At 39.1% G+C, this 20,837-nt stretch overlaps 1 protein-coding gene across 1 annotated transcript in view; it reads right to left on the minus strand.

Moving 5' to 3' along the window:
* Positions 1–2,118: 2,118 nt before the first annotated feature.
* Positions 2,119–20,837, minus strand: part of LOC134794761 (uncharacterized) — a 274,918-nt gene continuing 256,199 nt past the window's right edge. The window contains exons 3-4 of the mRNA XM_063766544.1: positions 6,788–8,223; positions 2,119–4,780 (exon numbers count right to left, since the gene is read on the minus strand). Coding sequence (XP_063622614.1) covers positions 3,705–4,780; positions 6,788–8,216 — 2,505 coding nt within the window. The 5' untranslated portion in view covers positions 8,217–8,223 and the 3' untranslated portion in view covers positions 2,119–3,704. The remainder of the gene's footprint in view (positions 4,781–6,787; positions 8,224–20,837) is intronic.

A 20,837-nucleotide genomic window follows, 5' to 3' on the forward strand; every position in this document is an offset into this window, starting at 1 on the left:
TGATTACTTTTCCTCACATGTGAATAAAATGCAACTTTGCTATCAGTTTTTGAAGTGCAAAGTAAGCCTTTCCGAGCTGGTGTGGTGAAAATAATATTCCTCATGTTTCATTTACAGCAAGTTAATTATAATTTTAAACCAAAACAGAACCTATTATTTTCAACACACTTTTTTGTAATAATAAATAAAACAATGGCTCGCCCAAATCCTGTGACTTCAATGGACCTTTGTTTTTCCGACTGATCCTTGGGCTTTACGAGCTTTTTAAATTTTTACGATCCGACGTGTTGAAACGTGGAAACAATAAGTATTGTGCTGTTAATAGCGTGATAATATGTACTACCAAAGACAAGTAAAAAATAATTATTGGCAATGTAAAAGTCACCATAGACTAATATCCTTACCTTAACACGAGTTTGACATTGACATATTCGCTAGCGACTGTGTAAACTAACTCAGATTTCCATTAATGCAAGTGAGATACACTGCTTTTGAGTTGACGTAGTCGCTAGCGTTTAAGGCCGCGTAAAAGTCGTGGTGAGGGTACAGAGGCCGTAGTCAAGATGAAAATCGTTTATCAACAAACCCAAATTTATAAGTAAAAAACGTATCGGGATGACGGTTGCAACGAAAAGTTATGTAAGTCATCAATTCTATACAAAATAATGTAAAAGTTTCGATTGGCGTATTGTAGAAACGATAGTAATATGCCTAGGTCCGCTGAAATTCCCAACTAGTGGAAATCGTTCCCTTAGAGACTCTTAGAGGTACCTACTACCTAGTGAGACTGCAAGAAAAATCAGGTCCTACTAAGATATGTAGGTACCTACGTTTCTCAAAAATTTAAGGGGGCGACGGGGCTTCCGATATTCCAGTGCCCAATATTAACCAAATACTTAGGTCTTACGAGTTACCTTGACCTAGGAATAACCTCAATGTGTTGTGTGACCTCGTTTATCCTGGTTCACGTTCACAAGGCTGCGACTAAGGGTTCCACCACATATGTCGACGCGGAATCGGCAAAATCCGATAGGAAAAAGCTTTATGCCTGCGCAATAAGAGCGAAAAAGTCGTCGTTTGGCTCGGCTAGCATCGGCCGGCGCCTGCCGACGCGTCGGCGGCTTTTTCGCTCTTATTGCGCGGGCATAAAGCTTTATCCTATTGGCTTTTGCCGAATGCGCGTCGATATATCTGGGGAGACCCTAAGTTTACGCATAGTGATAGTCGATAAAAATGGAACCGTGCTGAGCCCGCAGGTACTTCCATTTCATATTAATATATGGAACAGATTTGTGGGGTAAAATGGTGTTAAATTTTACTCCGACCAGTGACTTATCTCAATAGATAAAGTTACTATAATAACATAGCGTCATGTATATTGAACTTAAGCCTCGCTAAATGATATCGCCTACAACAATAACGACACATACAGTTTTCTGTGGAGTATACCAGTCTTTTTTATTCACATCTCTGCTTAGGCATAAAGATTTGGTTTTAAGTGACACTGCTTTGATTTCGCCACACTTCTATTTCAGGATTTTAAGCCCCAAGCGATGTCACGCTTTTCTTTGTTCTTTGTTTGAATTAAATAAATTATTCGGGAATAAACATGAGCACTTCTATTTTTTTGTGTCTCGAATAAGAGGAAGTACTTGATGCCGTGTTCCTGAAATTTAATTATTTACCTCGTTCCACAAATGTTTTCGTTACTAATTGCTCCTTGTAACTAACTAGCAGTTTTCCATTGTCTTACCTACCTCTGTCTCCTGTGTCGCCTATTTTGTATCTCAAAGGTAACTGCTAATAAACTTTTATACACTAAAGAACAATACAAACGGGCGATTTTATTGCTTTTGAGTATACATACGTAAGTGGTACGTTTTAATTTCACTGCAGAACTTGTGTAATCATGATTTAGTATCTGGAGAACTCAATTCATTTACTTTCTATTAGGGCCAATACAGACAGACTGCAACCCCACTGCAATTTGTACGGGAACTGCACGACAACCGCAACGTCCACGTGCAGTTCCCATACAAGTTGCAGTCGGGTAGCACTCCATTTGTACCTGCTCTAAATGTTGACTTATAGACAGGTAAATTTGTAAAAACACAAGTATTTACTGAAATATAGATTTAATCAGTTTTAATAATAATGTTTTATGTACAGCACTTACAACTATATAAAACTGGATGTCTACAGTAAATATTGTAAAAATATCGTACATTGTACATAGCAGTAACTCAAAAACTGAGCAGAATTACATTGGCAAACACGAGTACATTTCGACAGGTGTAATGGTCAATACAGCTATTTTAGGCCATGTACTAACGTGTCTAGACAATCTAAATTATCCTTGGTAAGCCGTCAAAATCATGTTGTAAAAATAAAAGTTCACAATTTTCGATGTGCAAGTAAAATGGAATTGTCAAGTACTTGTAAATAATAAAAAAAGATAAATAATCGCTACGTATAAAGCACGTACAAAAAAAGCACCAGTAATAACTGAAAATTTACAAGTTAACGCAACTCATTAACTTACACCTATATTTACCTCCTTGATCGCCCAGTAAATAATTAAAAATAAAAGATACAAATTCATCGTGAAATGGCAGAAGTTCATATTGTCTGTCATATTGTACCATAAATATTTGAATAGGATCAAAACGATTACAAATTCCGAGCGATCAAGTTTTAACACAAAATATCTTAGGAACCATGTACTTATTAGCGACCATACAACACAAATGTTTAGGTAAAGAAGTAAAATGTTGTGTTATATATATAAAGTATAACAAATATCATGAATGCCAATATAACAAAGTAAAAGGCCTTGGTAACATGAACACTGACGTTCAATCCAACAAACGTCGGAGGAGTTGAATTGTAAAAACGTGTTTGACAATTTACAAGGAATACAAATAACTAGTTATTATGCTGATAATGATATAAACCTGTTTAACCGGGACATACCAAAAAATTGTGGAAACTAAAATGGTATTAACTTAGAAATAGCGAAGTTAATTATTTTAGTAAAATAAGTTTTTAGAGCTCACAATCACAAAATAATGTTAAAGATATATTTAAAGATATTAGTTACGATATAATTGGATTGTAATTGAGACAGTTATTTTGTGAGTGTCAGTAAATACTAGTTTATTATGCCGATGCCGATTAATTACACTTTGAACTTACTATTGACGTCATCAATAGATAAAAAGTGTCTAATTCAGTCTTCCAAATACTATCTAGGGTCAATCAAACCATGCTAGCAAACTATGAACTGTAAAGCTAAGGAATGGAAACACTATCGAATGCTGGTAAAGGAATGTCAACACAACAGACTCCAATTTAGAATAATCAGTCTTGAAAATGGATGAAGAGACATTGCAAATCTGGCAAGCGAATTTATAATTAGCTACCATTATGTACCACAAATAATAAATACTTAAAATATGTAACATACGGTGTACAACTCACTTGCATTACATTACATCACTACAGGATAGAGCCTTAATTAAAATGGTCCATAAAATTTTGATTGTACGCAATTGTAAAAAAATCTAGTACAGAGTTTATTTACACGAGCACCGCGAACAAATTTTAATAATCCGTTTGCACATCATCGAGTCGCTGATAACACTTTAAATCACTAAAAGCTCATTGGCACTTTGGTAGTACACTTAGTCTTAAACGCACTACAGCTACACTTCCGTGCCATCCTCTCCTTCGTCTTCGAACAAGGGTTCGGTGGGGTTAGCCTCTGCCGCCGGCTTTTTCTTCGGTTTCGGTGGTGGTCGCGGTGGGATCTTACCACTTCTGCCCAACGTTCCCGTTTGGTTCATTGACACATTGCTCTCGTTCTTTCTCGGGTCTTCCTTTGAAGGCGATGACACTTCCTCTGCATCAACCCTCGGACGTCTTAAGGATCCAGTTTCAGGTTTCTTGCGACTCAAAGTGCTGGTATCAGACACTTGAGATTGAGTGTCTGAATTTCTGTTTTCATTGTACAAAGTCTTTCTCGGCTCAGGTTGAGGTGTTGAAGTATTTTTTGCTGCCCAACTCATTCTTGATGGACTCATAGGTTCCTGAGGCCCAGGGGACGAGAGCATGTTAGACATCTGAGACGCGACGCTATTACGAGGATTGTATTGTGGTACAGGAGACGGCGCCGGTTCTTGCTCTTCTATGGGGGCATAAAAGACTTGGTGGGGCTGATGGGGTGGGTATGCCGTAGGTGTGGCCGGCAATGGTCGATTCCTCATCGGAGAAAACGTCGGTTCTAATCCAGTCTTATTTAAAGACAGCACTGAACTTCCGTTGGCCGTAGTCCTCAATCCCAAATTGTCGTATAGCGGTTCTTGAGCCTCAGCGCTTGGTAAAATTTGTGTGCTAGCAGTACTAGACCAACTTGGGACTCTCGGTCGTCTTGGGATAGTTACGTAGCCCTGTCTTGGCGTTACGACTGGTGGCGTGATAGGTGCCGTGAAAGGAGATTGAGAGCGGGAATATGGTAGCGTTCTGAAGAGGTTTTGATTGGTGGTCATTCCGTAGATGGGTGAATGGATGGGACTGACTGGGTTCAGTTGCGGTGGCAGTCGGGTGGTGTCTGGAACAGTGGAAGCGTTGCTGGCCGCTGGAGAGATTTGTGCAGCTCGTGCAGGGAACGATAATAAGTCCGGGGGATAAGCTGTTCTTCCATATTCAACGTTGAGGGCGTCCTGCGACCTTTTTGGCTGGTGATCAAAGTCGAGTGACCGCTTTTCGTCGTCAGTGTGCGCTGAAACAATAGAAATGTGCATTCAAAACATGGAAACTCATTTAATTAATTTACTACGAGTAATGAAGTCGGGCATGAATAGTGAGTAGGTAAAGGAAAATAATTAGTGACCTAGTAAGTTTCCAGGCACATAAAGTGGCACGAGAACTGTAATTGGGCCGTTTATAGCCCATGATAAAAGTATAATAAATTAAATGTAGCAATTATAATTATCAGACTTAACAACGCGGTGAAATAAATTAAGTTTATGTACCTACTTAATGTCCAAGTAGAAACTTTATCAACACATAACTATTTTATAAGTGCGGTAAATAGTCGTATCAATATTGAATTTGTGATTACGCATATATATTATTTAACTTTCATTTACTTAACCTAAATTTTTTCTCCCGGTAATATTTTGCGATGTGAATATTTTATAGGTTACACCGAGCAACTTTTACTACAGGACCCAACCCCGAAATGAAGAAAAAAATGGACTATTATTTCATACATTTTGGCTGGTTAGATGTTCAACTGTTTCTATGGGAGTGCGGATTTTTATTTCGTGATTTCGGTGTTGATCCCATAGTAAAAGTTGCTCAGTGCCTATGACCTATATATTCACATCGCAAAATATTGCCGTCAGTAAAAACAAAATATTCTGTAGGTATACAGGGTGGAAAGGCACGACGATCCTTTCCGGAAATGGGAGATAGTTTAGCCTAAGCTCTATATTTTCTCCATAGAAACTATGTTAATATGGGCAACCGTTTCTAAATTATGACCTTTTAAACATCCACGCAAAAAACTACTTTGTTCTAACCCTAACAGGTGACAGGGTCAATGAACTTACTTGTAAACAATCAGTATTCGACAGGAAATTATGCTAATTTGTTGCCATCTAACCATTTTTAGGTCTGCTTACAGCACGGTAAGAATCATTGCAGGATTTTCGCTTTCTTAGTGGTTCCACTTGTTCAATACTTGAATGAAATAGTTATGTTATTCCTTAATATTAATAATACTAACCACAACATTGTTTACAACGACAGTTCAAATGGTGACATTGACAACCACTCAAAAGTACGCAATCGTCTTATAAATATCTCTGGTTTCCTTGACTGATAAAAAGGTTTTAGTTTCTTAACACGTTTTACAAAATTATTTTCGAATAATTGGAAACTATCTAAAATAATTAAAAATAACAAGTAGGTTGTGTTAGTTGCACCAAATGAACTTGCAAAAATTAAATACTAAGAATAAATCAAGAATAAATACTTCTTCAATACCAAACTAACAAACCTTCTTGCGTGGTAGGAAATAGACAAGACGTCTGATGTTTGAAATTAAATTTTCATTGAACTATACTTATTGAATGTCATATTCTTCAAATAAAAATGTTAGATGCTCGTGGCTATTTAAATTTGTGGGGCTGTGTAAAAGATATGGTGTACCAAACCAAACGGAATGTGAAACTGCGGACGAAATGAGACAAAGGCTAATTGGTGCTTTCTGCGGAGGATAAATGACGAAGAGCATACACTATATCGCATGTGCATCGACATACTCGGGTACGGGCTGCGGCGGCGTTGTAATACACGGAGGTACATTTGAACACCTTATGTGAAAAGAAGATAGTATTAAATATTGGAAAAAAGTAATTATCTAAGAAAGTAATAAAATTGTTTGTAATATTTTTGCATGCATTTGATTTATTTGACATTTATGCGTCATTCATACATCATTGCGATACTGTCAACGATCGGAAAAAAGTGTAAAGTCCCGAGCTTTCCCGACGGAGATCCTTAATCTAGCCGTCATGTGCACATGCTATAGGGTTATCACCACAGTTAAAAAGTAGTATTTTTGCAATTTTTATTTTTTACTCAATTAACGATTCTTACCATTACCAATAGTCTCTGTATCACTTAAACGACCTAATACTTCCGGGAAGGATCGTCGTGCCTTTCCACCCTGTATATCTGTTACATAAACACTAGATAATTATTTAAGAAAATAACTTACCGAATACATTCGAATCATTGTCCAGCAATGTCTTGTTCAACTCCGACATCTCGGTCGCCCCACTCATGATCGAAGGCGGGTTATCGTATCTCCGCGGAGGCTTCGTCACAGGATTCACTGCAGTGATCAAGCTCTTTTCCATCTCCGGTATAACCGAACCTTCAATTAACGCCTCTCCGTTCGTCGTATCCGCTTTTTTGTCGGAACTTCGTCGCCGGCAGCAGCAGTAGCATAGAATAACTAGTAAGATCAGCAATATCGCGGCTGTGCAAGATACTCCAATCAGAACTGGCAGCATATTACTATCGAAACCAGTTGGCACGGGAACGCCGGGCGGGGTATGAGCTACGGCCAACATGACACTTCTCTCTTCGACGCCACCAGGATTTCTAGCCACACACAAATATTCACCGCTGTCAGTCGAGCCAGAAGATATGATGGTCAAATTGACCCATTTGCTGTTTTCATCATTACTCTTACTTAGATAATACTTCGATTCACCCTGAATTTTGTAGGTGCCATCGATTATTTGAGAATTCAAAACCCAACTAACGTCTGGTAAAGGATTGCCGTTGACTTGGCAGGATAGGGTAATATTTGTGTCATGTGTTTGTACAGTCATGCTGGCGGTGGGGTACACGATGCTTGGTCGACAAGCGAAATCATTGGTATCTAGTTCTTTCCATAACTTTCCTTGAACTTTAGCAGGTTCTGCGCAAGCCACAGGAGTTGTGTATAAATTCTTGCTTATCACCCAATTTCTTAAAGGCTGTAAGTAACAGTCGCATTTCCAGGGGTTATCATGAACATCTAAACTAGTTAGCGCGGTCAATGCGCTAAGAGTATCGATTTTCAGTGACTCAAGGAGGTTATTATCCAGCTTTAGATTATTTAGCTTAGGTACATTCATGAAAGTCTTCACACCGATATGTTTAATCTTGTTATTGCTCAGGTCAACCTTTTGTAAAAACGGTAGATTATTGAACAGGCCATCGTCGAGGGTCTCAAGTTGGTTATCGTTGAGCAGAATCCATCTAATCTTGGCAGTTTCTTTGAAAGTATCAGAGTGTAGATCTTTGAGGTTGTTCTTTGATAGATCAAGTTCAATCATGATAGCGAGTCCGCTGAGACCATGTTTGTGTATGGTTTGGAGTTTGCAGTCTCTGAGGAAGAGTTTCTTTAGGTTGTTAAGTTGGGCTTCTTCGAACGCGCGTCGGGTGATTTCGTAGAGGGGGTTGTTAGAGAGGTCTAGGATCTGTATCTCGGTGCTGAGGGTCTTGGGGAGGTCGCGGAGGCCGGCGTTGGAGCAGACGGCCTGCTTGTTGCCGCCGGCCCACACACACTTGCACTTCTCGGGGCAGTTGGCGGTGAAGTCTGCCGCGGCCGCGGCCACGACGCTGAACAGGAGTAGCTTCTTTAGACACTCCATTTTGAATCTGTAACAATAAAACGATTAATTAAGCTTTTACTGGTAAAAGTTTGAGTATAATGCTTAACTGAGCCCGTTCATGAGAAAATATTGTAGTTGAAGGTTTAGCAATGAGGTGTAGTTGTAGGTGTGCTTAATAAGTAGAATTTAAAAAACTAAACCCCTAACTAAGCTAACTTCATCGGTACCACTGGACAACAGTTTCACCAAACAATCTATAGTGGTCCTGTTAATATTGCTTATTTGTGAAAGTTAATAATTACAAACCACCAAGATTCAATCGTTTCGACAATAGACAGAGTTTATCATGAATCTTCTTAATGTAACTGATTTACTTTATTGTCAACAAATGCCTAATATTCTCTTAGTTAATGTCTATTATGGCAGACCTTTCTCACTTCCCATGCCATCTTCAAAGGGCAATAAAAACCATTAGGGTCGTTCTGTTCCAAAATAGAAAGCATTCAAGCACACCGCAGTCTTTATTGTTTAACGCGCAATAGTAATAGCCCACAGTAAACTAAGCAATTTACATAAAGAACACGATTTTATATAGTCTTTTAATAGATTTAGTGCTTTTGAAGTTAAAACGGTAGCAGTAACTGCATATGGCGTTCTGAGTTCTGGGGACAAAAACATTTTAATTACTGCTGCAGTTGTTGAAGGAACTTTAAACAGGGATTTTAAAACGATTTTGACTATATAAAGGACGTAAGTGCAAGATATCCGAGGACGATGTCGAGCACTGAGAAAAAAATCGTTTAAAACAATTCAAATTGCATTTACGTTTAATGCTTTAAACAGTTCCATATGAGCCTATCGAACCAAGCAGTAAAGTTTACTGTTTGTACGTTACGTACGTACGTACTTACATTAGTTGATATTGTATAGGTATAGCAGTCAATCTTAATGAAATCACTTTAATGTGTGCTCGATAGATTATATTTTGTGTGGACAGGTACAGGTCCACACTGAAAAAAAAAAGCGGAGTGGAGAAGGTTAAGCAGGAAAGCTGACCCCGCCACCACGTGGGATAGATAGCTAAGAAGAGAGAGAAAACGATTTTGACTATTAATTTAAGCATTATTTCCTATTCGACTCCTTTTCATTAAGATGTTAGTTTAAATTGGAAGGTTAAGGGAATGTTAAAGAAGATATGATTACGAGTACCTGACTGATTAATTTGCCTACGTTTCTATTGTATAGTTGCTTTATATTTTTCTGCTTCTTTCAAATTTTAGGATTTCCCCATTCCTTTATGTGTAATACACGTTTAAAGTTAAACCGAGAAAAATCTGCAGCGGATTTGATAGCCCACGCAGTGACAGTGTTATTTTAAACGTCAAACTTCTATGAAATTATGACGTATAAATAACACTTGCACTGCGTGGGCTACCAAAACCGCTGCAGACTTTTCAAGCTAACTCTATCCTATAAATTATGTAGGTTATATCTGCACTGTTTGGTTAAAACAGTAGGTACCAAAGTGTAAACATACAGTGTGACGTAATAGAATAGTAACTAAGGCTCAAGGGTCCCAGATCCGTCGTCAGTATATTAGCCAACTTATTCAAAAATATGTCCCATAGTTCTTAATTCGCTGACATAAGAGCTATGGGACATATTTTTGAGATGATTTGTGCACCCATATTTTTACAGGTGACTGTACCAAAGTGTAAACATACAGTGTGACGTAATAGAATAGTATCTAAGGCTCAAGGCTCCTAGTCAGTATATTACGTGTAATAATTATCACGTGTAATTACATTCCGCACATAAACTGGTACAATTTGGCCGTGAGTGCGCCGGCGAGCTGACTGGCGGAATTATTGACGTGCTCGGCGCAAGTCAGGGGCTGTAGCCGAAATGACAATCGTACAGTAAGCTATAGGCCCCGCCTATTTCACCACGGTGATAGGTGCGACAATTCGACAAATGTCACTGTTGCTGACGTCACAGGCATCTATGGGCTACGGTTACCGCTTACCATCGGGCGGGTCGTATGCCTGTTTGTGTTATTTAAAAAAACTTTATTATATCGGCAAAAAATAGGTATTTCGATCTCTTGCGAAGTTTATGGTGATGATGATGACAGTTGTCAAAAGATAAAAAATATTTTTTTTAAATGTTGCTGGTAAGCGGTCACCGTAACCTGTGGAGGCCTGTGACGTCAGTAACAGTGATGTCGACAATTGTCGCACCTGTCACCGTGGTGAAATAGGGGCCAGATATATCTGAGCGGCCGAGGTGCTCAAAAATATCTGAACACGCACTCTAGCGCCTTGACAATAGAGGCGTGTTAAGACATTTGTGAGCACCTTGGCCGCTCCGATATATCTGATGGCGACTGGACAATCAGTGTCAAAACTAGCGTTTCAAGCGCCAAAAGTATCTATCATACTCTGATAGCTTAACAAAAAGAGATATATATCCCTATGCTTAAGTAGAACAATCGTTGCAATAGCGATAGCGGTACACCCTGAAATCAGCTGCAAATGCTGTTAAAGGTATGAAAATCGACTAAAACTAAATATTTTAGAAATTAATTTCTTGGGGTTAGATATGAGGATATTGGGTATTACTTGGGGTATATTTTACAAAAAATAATGCAACGGTTTCGTATCTGGAGGAGCCCAAACTTGGTATGTTTTGAAAATTATTTTTATTTTAATTGAATGCATGTGACGGAAATATAATAATGTGATATATTTTTAGAACCGGCTCAAAATGCCCTTTTAATTATTACCACACACGATAGGTTTCTGAACAATTTTTTTTTTATTCCATACAACAAATAGATGACGTCATAACTCCTTTCCGTTTGTTTTATTTTTTTGGTGCTTCGGGTCAAATTGATTCAAATGGCCTAAAGATTAATCGTGCCGATTTTCATACCTTTAACACCATTTGCAGCTGAATTTGGTCAACCACTAGTACTACAAATACTATTGCTTTCCAGCTCCGTCAAACAGAAAAATATGTAGGTAACTGTCGGCCGAGGCGAAGACGAGACATTTCTTACTTTACTGCCTGGTATGTACGAGTAATATACTATTCCACTACTTAGACCCACTTGCACCATCCCACTAACCCGGGGTTAAGCGGTTAAACCGTTAACCCAGTGTCAAATTGTACTGGTAACCATGGTAACTCCAGGTTTAACCGGCTAACTACGGGTTAGTGTAATGGTGCAAGTGGCGCTTAATCTACAAAAAAGGATCTCAAATTTTCTTTTCACTTGCACCACAAAGCTAGGAGGCGCAATGTTCTACATAAGAGTAACCGTTAAAGAAAGACATCACCCTATATTACCGTGGCTCTTCATCCTTAACCCGTTACGCGAAATTTATTTGTGAAAGACCATTTTTATTGTGTTTTGGGACCTGTGTGATCACCGTTAAGAGTCCCCAGCAAGCTCAGTTCTCCATACAAACGTAATTACGCTCTCATTTTCAAACGACTAGTTATAGTTTTTATCATTAGAAAAAAGGTACACAATCTTGACGTGTATTTTTTATTGAAAAACACTTTTGAAAAATAAGTCACGGCAAATATGTAACAACTATGAATCATGTACAATTATTTTCATTCTTTTGCTTTCATAGGTTATTGTAAAGGCTTGGCCACACACAGAGCGCGACGCAGCGCCGCGTCCGCGCCGCGTGATGCCGACGCGAAGCCTGGTCAAACAGGGCGCGCGCCGATCGCGCCGGCCTCACGCTCTCAACACGCCCTCAAGGCGCGCGTGAACGCGGCGCGGCCGCGCGGGAACGCGGCGCACCGCTCGCTGCCTACGTCCGATCCTACTGACGTGACCTTGCGCGACGCGGCGGGCCGCCGCGTTCGCTCGGCGCAGCGCTGCGCACGCGCCGCGCGGACGCAATGGGCCGCGCGGTGCGGGGCGCGACAGAAGCGGGGCGTGATACCGGCGGGACGCAGTCTGTTTGACGTCGGTAACCTGTTAGCATGTGCCGCGGTCGCGCGGCGTGGACGCGGCGCTGCGTCGCGCTCTGTATGTGGCCAAGCCTTAACTGATTTTTAAAAGCGTTTTTCAATTAAAAGACAGTTCAAGATCGCGTAGTCTTTTTCTAATGCTAAAAAAAACAAACTATAGATTGCTCTGAAACTTTATTCTTACAATAGGATAAGGTATATCTAGTCCTGTAATTAGTTTATGTAGCTTCAGATACCATAGTTCTGTTAAAAAAATATAGCGAATTTCAGTTTTTCATACAAATTTTGTTTTTGCTCTATTTCGTTTGTTTTATAAACTGGAGCTATATAAACTACGCACGGGTTAACAAATTATACACCTTTTTCTCAAGAATCACTCTATTGATAGGTGAAACCCGCATGAAAATCCGTTCAGTAGTTTTTGATTTTATCGCGAACATACAATCACACAAACAGACAGATGCGGCGGAGGACTTTGTTTTATAACGTGTAGTGATTACAGGACTAGATATACCTCATGTGATTGTATGTGCACGTCATTACAATCCACGACGTCTTTTTAAAATTGTACGAGAACGAAACTCCGTTTGTATGGGAAGGTGAAATTCGGCCGAACTTGCTGCGGACTCTTTTAAGTGTCTCTTACATTTGCAATAAAGTGTACGGAACTGAGGGTTGGCCGTTTCAAACCTGCGTATGTAACCATTCCATATTTAACTGGTACCGGTTTTTTTTTCAAAGCGATTTTCATCTTTTCGTCTCCGTGATAAGAAGAGAGAGATAGATTGAATAGTCTCTTTATTACATTATAAAAAAGGGCGAGTATAATCAATATGATTAAAAAAAATAGCCACAACCGAATACAGAACCTCCTCCTTCTATGAAATTGAAGTCGGTTAAAAATACACGACTAAGAGTCTGTTCAGAATTCGTATTCGTCAATAAACTGTCCATATTCCAATTAAATTAAGCATATTTCTTTCAAAAGTATATTTTTTTTTTTCAGCCTACTTTGGTGTCCCACTGCTGGGCAAAGGCCTCCCCTCGTTTTCTCCACTCGACCCTGTCATCGGCATTTTCCCACCATTTGGGGTAGAATGCGTCCAAGTCGTCCCGCCATCTCCTTTTCGGTCTGCCTAAACCCCGACCTGCACCGTCTATTGTGTTCCGTGGGTCCCACTCAGTAACCATTTTGGCCCACCTTTCTGGGTGCATGCGGCAGACATGTCCAGCCCAGTCCCACTTAAGCTTAGCGGTCTTGACGCCTACATCTACAACTCTAGTTTTGGAGCGTAGTTCCGTGTTTCTGATTCGATCAGTTCTGCGAACACCTAGTATACTACGCTCCATCGCACGCTGGCAAACCTTGAGTTTAGATTTTAGAGCCTCAGTTAATGACCAAGTTTGTGCACCGTAAGTTAGGATGGGCAGGATGCACATGTTAAGGAGTTTGCGCTTAAGACACAAGGGAAGGTCGCCCTTCATTAGCGCTTTCATGGACCAGAAGCTCTTCCAGGCGTTCTCGATAAGTCTATCGATTTCGATAGACCGCCTGTTCTCGAAGGATGCTATCTGGCCCAAGTAAACGTACTCGTCGACATATTGTATATCCTGCCCATCTACTACAATGCTATGTTTAGCTTGATTGGTCATCAACTGAGTTTTTGCTCTATTCATTGTAAGTCCAACCTCAAGGCTCGCCGTGCTGAGGTCTTGCAGCATTTGTTGCAGATGTGATGACGTATGGGAGAAGAGGACTATGTCGTCAGCAAAGCGTAGGTTTGTTAACCTCTTGCCGCCGACTTCAATGCCCATCGTCTCCCATGAGACCGCTAGCTTTTGAAATATCTCTTGGAGACAACTGGTGAACAATTTTGGAGATAGCGGGTCGCCCTGTTTGACGCCTTTCCCTATGCTGAATACGGGACCGGGTTCGTGCAATTTAATGCTAGCTGTGCTATTGTTGTAAATAGTTCCAACGAGTTCAACATATGCCGTGTCTATACCCTGATTCTGCATGGCGGAAAATATAGCGGAGTGTTTGACGCTGTCGAATGCTTTGCTATAATCAACAAAAGCAAGGTATAGAGGGACATTGAACTCGTTGGACTTTTCTATTATTTGATTAAGAGTGTGGAGATGGTCAGTGGTGGAGAAGCTAGGTCGAAATCCGGCTTGTTCGGGTGGCTGATGTTTGTCCAGCAGTGAGGCAATTCTATTTTCTATTATTTTAATAAATAGTTTATATAAATGGGATATTAGACTAATGGGACGATAATTATTTATGTCTGATTTATCTCCTTTTTTATGCAGAAGTACAATATCGGAATGACAAAATTTGGAAGGGACCTTGCCGGTAAAAAAAATGGAGTTAAATAGTTTTATTAAATGAGGTAACAAAGTTGTCTTTCCCATCTTTAGTGCTTCGGTTGTAACGCCATCCACTCCAGGGCTTTTTTGGTACTTCATACAAAAGTATATAAGTATGAATTATAGCAGGGACAAATATCAGGAGGGGGGGACGGGACGACGACCATGTACATCGATATCCGAAGATACCGTTACACGAATTTTGATTTTGGAAGTTCGTAATGCGCTCATATATCACCGTTGACTTTCTATCTATCTCTTCTCTTCTATCTTTATTGATAATTTAGGTACTTATCTATGCTTATATTTTAGGTACATATTCTTTAGCACTTCAAAACCCAAAGGAACTTATGTAGGTAATGGTTATAAAATATTCCAGAGAGAATTTGAAATGACGTGGCAGAGACAAGGAAACGTAAACGAAGATGAAGCGGGATTAGATTATGAAATACGGAGACAGCTATTTAGTCCCCTGCCCAAATTAGTTCTTCAAATACTTCATTTCAGCGGATTTTTTCTAGAAATTGGAGAGGCTTATATAAACTATGTTAGCTAACAAAAAACATTTACTCAAACCCGTTAATGTGTGACACACTGAGCAACTTTTACAATGGCACCGACCCGGCAATCGCGAAAAAAAATTTGGTTGTTTCATACATTTTGCTGGTACCTAAGTATAGCATTGAATTTTTCTATGGGAGAGTCAATTTTTTTTTCGCAATTTCGGGGTTGGTGCCATAGTAAAAGTTGCTCAGTGTGACCCATTCATTAACAGGCTTGAGTAAATGTTTTTCGTTAATTTACATACTGTATTAAGTTTGCCTTTACTATGTTATTTTTTTTTCTTTTGACTATAAAACTCCGTAAGACTCGGACATATTAAATATACCTATAAAAACGGGTCACAAGGAACTTGCTTGCTTTACTTTCCATGCATCTAGCTCGTACTCGCATATTAGTGCGAGCGAGATGTATAGAAAGTTAGTTACGCAAACGTTATCGAATATATCAGTTTGACACTGCTAATAAAGGCAGTCGTGTGGCAAGGCTACAGTTTTAATATGCTTACTAGTGAGAAAGTTGAAAATTTTGAAGATGAAAAAGTACAGTAAGTAGGTACATTAGACAAATGCGTTCCAACCTTTTATGCATTTTACTTGTTCCAGTGTAGTTTTAGATAGATGATATCATGTGTTTCAATGTGAAAAAAGTTATTTTATGCATAAGATGCTTTGGTATTCAGTTCAATATAAATTGCTGACTTATGGAATAGATAACTGGTTTCAATATTAGATGGTTCCAATCAACATGATACTAGCACCTGGTATTTTATCTTTTGTCTTACTTAATCTACGTTCTAAGCTACGAGTATAAGTAGATAAAATTTTAATGTGTAGGTGTATGTATGTACAGACTCTTACCTGCAGGCAAACTGTAAATACAGTTTTGCAGTGATCTGTTTTAGATTTAAGTTCTGTAGATACTTATAAATTATAATAAAACTACGTTTTCACCACACCAGCTCGGAAAGGCTTACTTTGCACTTCAAAAACTGATAGCAAAGTTGCATTTTATTCACATGTGAGGCAAAGTAATCAAATGCAAAATTTGAGTTGTTTTCTTATGTTTGCTGGTACAATTGACTTTTAAATGATGATTTTGGATGATAAATATTTAATAACATTAATTTGGATTTGATTTTGTTTGATATTTTACATTTAATATTTGCTTCGGGTTGGTGGTGAAAAATTTTGTTTCACTCGGGGGCAAATTTTGTTTAACCCTCGTGCTTTGTAACCCTCAAGATTCCATTTTTCGAACCACTCGCTACGCTCGTGGTTCAATTTTGGAATCTTCCGCTTGCTCGGGTATCAATATTAGAACGAGCGGTTAAACAACAACTTTGCCCCCTTGTAAAACAAATAACTATTATATGACTCCGGGAAACTTGAACCATTTTGTTAAAAAAGAGCCAAAATCAAAATATTTATGATTTGTGTATTTAAGTCTTCCAGCAACACCGGGAAGGGAGACGGCATTCGTACTATTTCCCCTCTGCCGAAGCATAGGTACAACTGTACCTATAGCGGTGCGTGTTGTAGTGACTCGTCCGTACACAAAAACAGATCGAGGTGTGCTAGATTTACCTTTGACGTGTGTCATTTTAAATGTATTTTTGTCGTCATTACAGATTGGATTTCGTATGTAGTGAGTGAGAAGTGCGACTGTGTGCACGTTTCCCCCCGCAAAAAACGGCAGCATGATTTGTACGGTAAGATATCGCATGGGCTCCTCCCTTCCGACGTGTCGGTCGGAAGCCGGTGTTGCTCGAAGTTTTAAGTAGTCACACGTTATACGTATTACGTATATAAATTTGGTATGGAGATAGCGTGATGCCCAGGAAAGGAGATAGAATAGTTTTATTCATCATCATCAATGACGCAGACAATATAAACAAGTCGTAGACCTATGACGACTAAGGGCCAGTTGCACCAACCACATTTGACAGACTGATCAACGTCAGCCGGCGCCCCCCGGCGCGCCACTATGAAACTTTCCATACATAAAAATTTAGCGAACTCTTTAACGATACGAACAGTTTGGTGCAACCGACCCTAAATGAACTAAAACAGGCCAGTAAATGTGACTTTTTCAACCAAAAGGTACCATATTGTCGGTTGTCGATAAAGTAGATTTCAAATTGAAGCTATATGGAAATATCGCCTTATTGACAACCGACAATAAGTACCCTTTTGGTTGGAAATGGCACATATCATGACGTTCGCATGATGCAATAATACTTACTGAATGGAGCTTTGTATCTATATTGAATGGGCGACTGAACGTTGAACGTTCCATACGTGACCCAATGAACTGTGGAAACTTTATAGTATACACCGTGAAATTTATACTGTAATTGATACTGTACAACTTTCCCCAAGGAACATAGGTCGAAATATGAAAAAAAAAAATTCGACTTCCCATACTAGACTTGATCAGCTGATTGCATATTTTCTATGGGAAGTCGAAATTTTTTTTTCACATTTCGACCTATGTTCCTTGGGGAAAGTTGTTCAGTATCATGTTCAAAATCATCTCGCAGCGGGAAAACAACCACTAAAATTTCACGGTGTATATCACTAGCTTCTGTCTGCGACTTCGTCTGCGTGGAATCATATATTATAGGACATTTTTACACGAATTGACTAAGCCCCACGGTAAGCTCATGAAGGCTTGTGTTGTGGGTACTTAGACAACAACCATGACTCAGGAACAAATATCTATGTCATCACACAACTTCGAACTATCTGATGACGGACAGGAGGAGTCATAGGAACTCTGTGATACCACAACGAAACCTAATTGTGTTTGGGGTTTTTAGAATTGTCTCGATGTGTATTAGTTGCTTGGATTTAAATCTTCTCGAGGCAGAGGTGTACGGTTGGAGCCGGTATATAGCTTTATTTGACGTTCATAAGCGCATTGTAATATGCCTACTTGAATAAACTATTTTTTATCTTTTTTATCTTTATCTTGTGGAAAGCAGGGCCGTCTTAAACTATGCTGGGGCCCTTGGACACATAAGAATTTGGGGCCTTTTTGGAAAGTAAAGAAACCGAATTAAACTAACATTTTTCTACTATGATCTCCTATGTATTATGAGTAATCAAATATACTGTTACTGTCTGTCCTTCGGGGCCCCCTGAGGATGGGGGTGCCCTTATGGTAAAGACGGCACTGGTGGAAAGAAAAGTACAGTCAGCGATAAAAGTATCTTTTTGGTCAAAAAACTTATTTTGCTGCTGCAACGCAGTCCACGTTCGACGTGTTGCCTCCCTGTCACACTTACGTACGAATTTACAAGTGCGACAGAAAGGCAACACGACGAACGTGGTTCGCGGTAGGCACTCTACTTGGCATGTAACCTTTGTGCACCACGCAGCCGGCGCCCGTCGGCACCGTATTTCTCTTAGGCCCATTTGCACCATTCCACTAACCCGGGGTTAAACCGTTAACCCAGTGTCAAATTGTACTGGTAACAATGGTAACTCCACTTTTAACCGGTTAACCCCGGGTTAATAAATGGTGCAAGTGGCCCTTAAACCTTAAACTAATAACCGAGCTATTAAATCAATTCTAACTCGTTACGCTTTATTGATATAATTCCCGGGTCGTTAACCCGTGGCTTAATCAGCTGGCACAATCAACACCGAGATAAATACGAGAGGCCTAGAGATATACAATGATTGGCTTCGACAGTCTAATGATAAATGGTTTTAAAAATATCGATTTAAAATTAATCGTTATTTTTTTATTATTACTCGTATAATGCAATCGAATTTCGTAGAATTCCCGGCACTGGATCGTGTAATCAAGATGTATGTACCTACTCTGGCAGCCCTGCATATTAAAATCTTGACATTCTGCACTATGCTGCTCATCACTACACCTTATTACTATCATATCACTACACCTTATAAAACAAAGTCCCACGCCGCGTCTGTCTATTAGTGTATACTATGTGTCTATGAGTGTCTACTATGTGTTTTTGAGTTTATCGCGAATATACATACGTATAAACTCAAAACTCAAAAACTACTGAACGGATTTTCATGCGGTTTTCACCGATGACTAGAGTGATGCATGTGGAAGGTTTATAATTTGTAAAGGTTTTGTGTAAATGGGCTGAAGTACCCGTGCGAAGCCGGGGCGGGTCGCTAGTTAGGTATATAGCTGGCAGAAGCCCAAGAATCTAAAGCAATAAGAAGTCTCTACGTTTACGCCATCCATTTAGTATAGTTATGAACGTTACGGCACCAAACTTTCTTGATCTAATTACAGTACGAAACATCCGTTTTCGTTTTTAATTAAGCTTTTCTAATTCATTGCATGACTTGTTAATGTGTTTAGTACGCCTTGGCACAGTAGGGGTAAAATCAGTATCTTGACTTCATATTGAAATTTGAGTTCATATTTCAACGACTAAATTCGTAAAATATTTAGATCACAACGCTTACACTCACTTGTATTTCACTTGTAATTGTAGTGCAGCCGCCCATGTCGCCAATAGCGACTAAAATGCAATTGAGTGTAAAATCTAAATATTTTAAAATATGTCTCAGGAAAGTTTAATTATGACTATATTCTTGTGAGATACTGTAATGCTGTGTAACTAATTTGTATAATAAGAATTAAATTATTGATTGAATTATAAGAAATATCACATCACCGCGGCCACGGTGCTCCGATCTCTTTCTAAAGGCTGGCCTTATGCCAAAATAGCACAGTAATTGAAATATGACATCGAATACTCATAACATAAGCAAACTGAATATCTACGCTCATTTGCTCAGACATATCTGTTTTTACTTTTTAGTTTCAAATTTGAACTTGTTTCGAAATATCATTAACTCAGTTAGATGAGTTTTTTGCCTGTGTACATAGGAGAACGTTGAACTAAAAGCGATGGTATGTACCACGAGTGAGGTGAGGCATAAATTCATCACATTCGTAGGTCCTAACATTCAGTCTTTGACACTGTCACACTGAGAAAAAAAATCGTTAGAAAAACAATTCAGATTGCATTAACGTTTAATGTTTTAAACAGTTCCATATTATGAGCCTATCAAACCCAGTTAGCTTATTGTTTGTACGTTACGTACGAACGAACGTACATTAGTTGATATTATAATAGCAGTTAATTTTAATGAAATTACTATATTGTGTGCTCGATCATTTTTTTCAGTGCATTGATATTTGTCCCATAGCCGCTAAGAAGTCACATGCAAATTTACCATTTATTAATTAGTGAAGTCAGAGTACTGACATTTGTGTTCTGTTCCATTATGGCTCGGCCTTTGGACTACTAATTAGTATTGTTCGCAATGCTAACTTTCTTTTGATTAGGTTTTACGAGATTTTGTAAGTGGTATAATAACTGATTGGCTCGACTGGAAGAGTACCTAATGGTTCATCGCCTTCGCTTGTTCGTTGGGTATACTAAATAAAATAAATAAATATAAATATTATAGGACATTTCTTACACAAATTGACTAAGCCCCACGGTAAGCTCAAGGCTTGTGTTGTGGGTACTCAGACAACGATATATATAATATATAAATACTTAAATACATAGAAAACAACCATGACTCAGGAACAAATATCTGTATCATCATACAAATAAATGCCCTTACCAGGATTCGAATCCGGGACCATCGGCTTCATAGGCAGGGTCACTACCCACTAGGCCAGACCGGTCGTCGGTATTTTGCTCTAAAAGGTGATTTAATTTATCGA

The sequence above is a fragment of the Cydia splendana genome, chromosome 11 (assembly GCF_910591565.1).
Source record: "Cydia splendana chromosome 11, ilCydSple1.2, whole genome shotgun sequence".
NCBI classification, from domain to species: Eukaryota; Metazoa; Arthropoda; class Insecta; order Lepidoptera; family Tortricidae; genus Cydia; species Cydia splendana.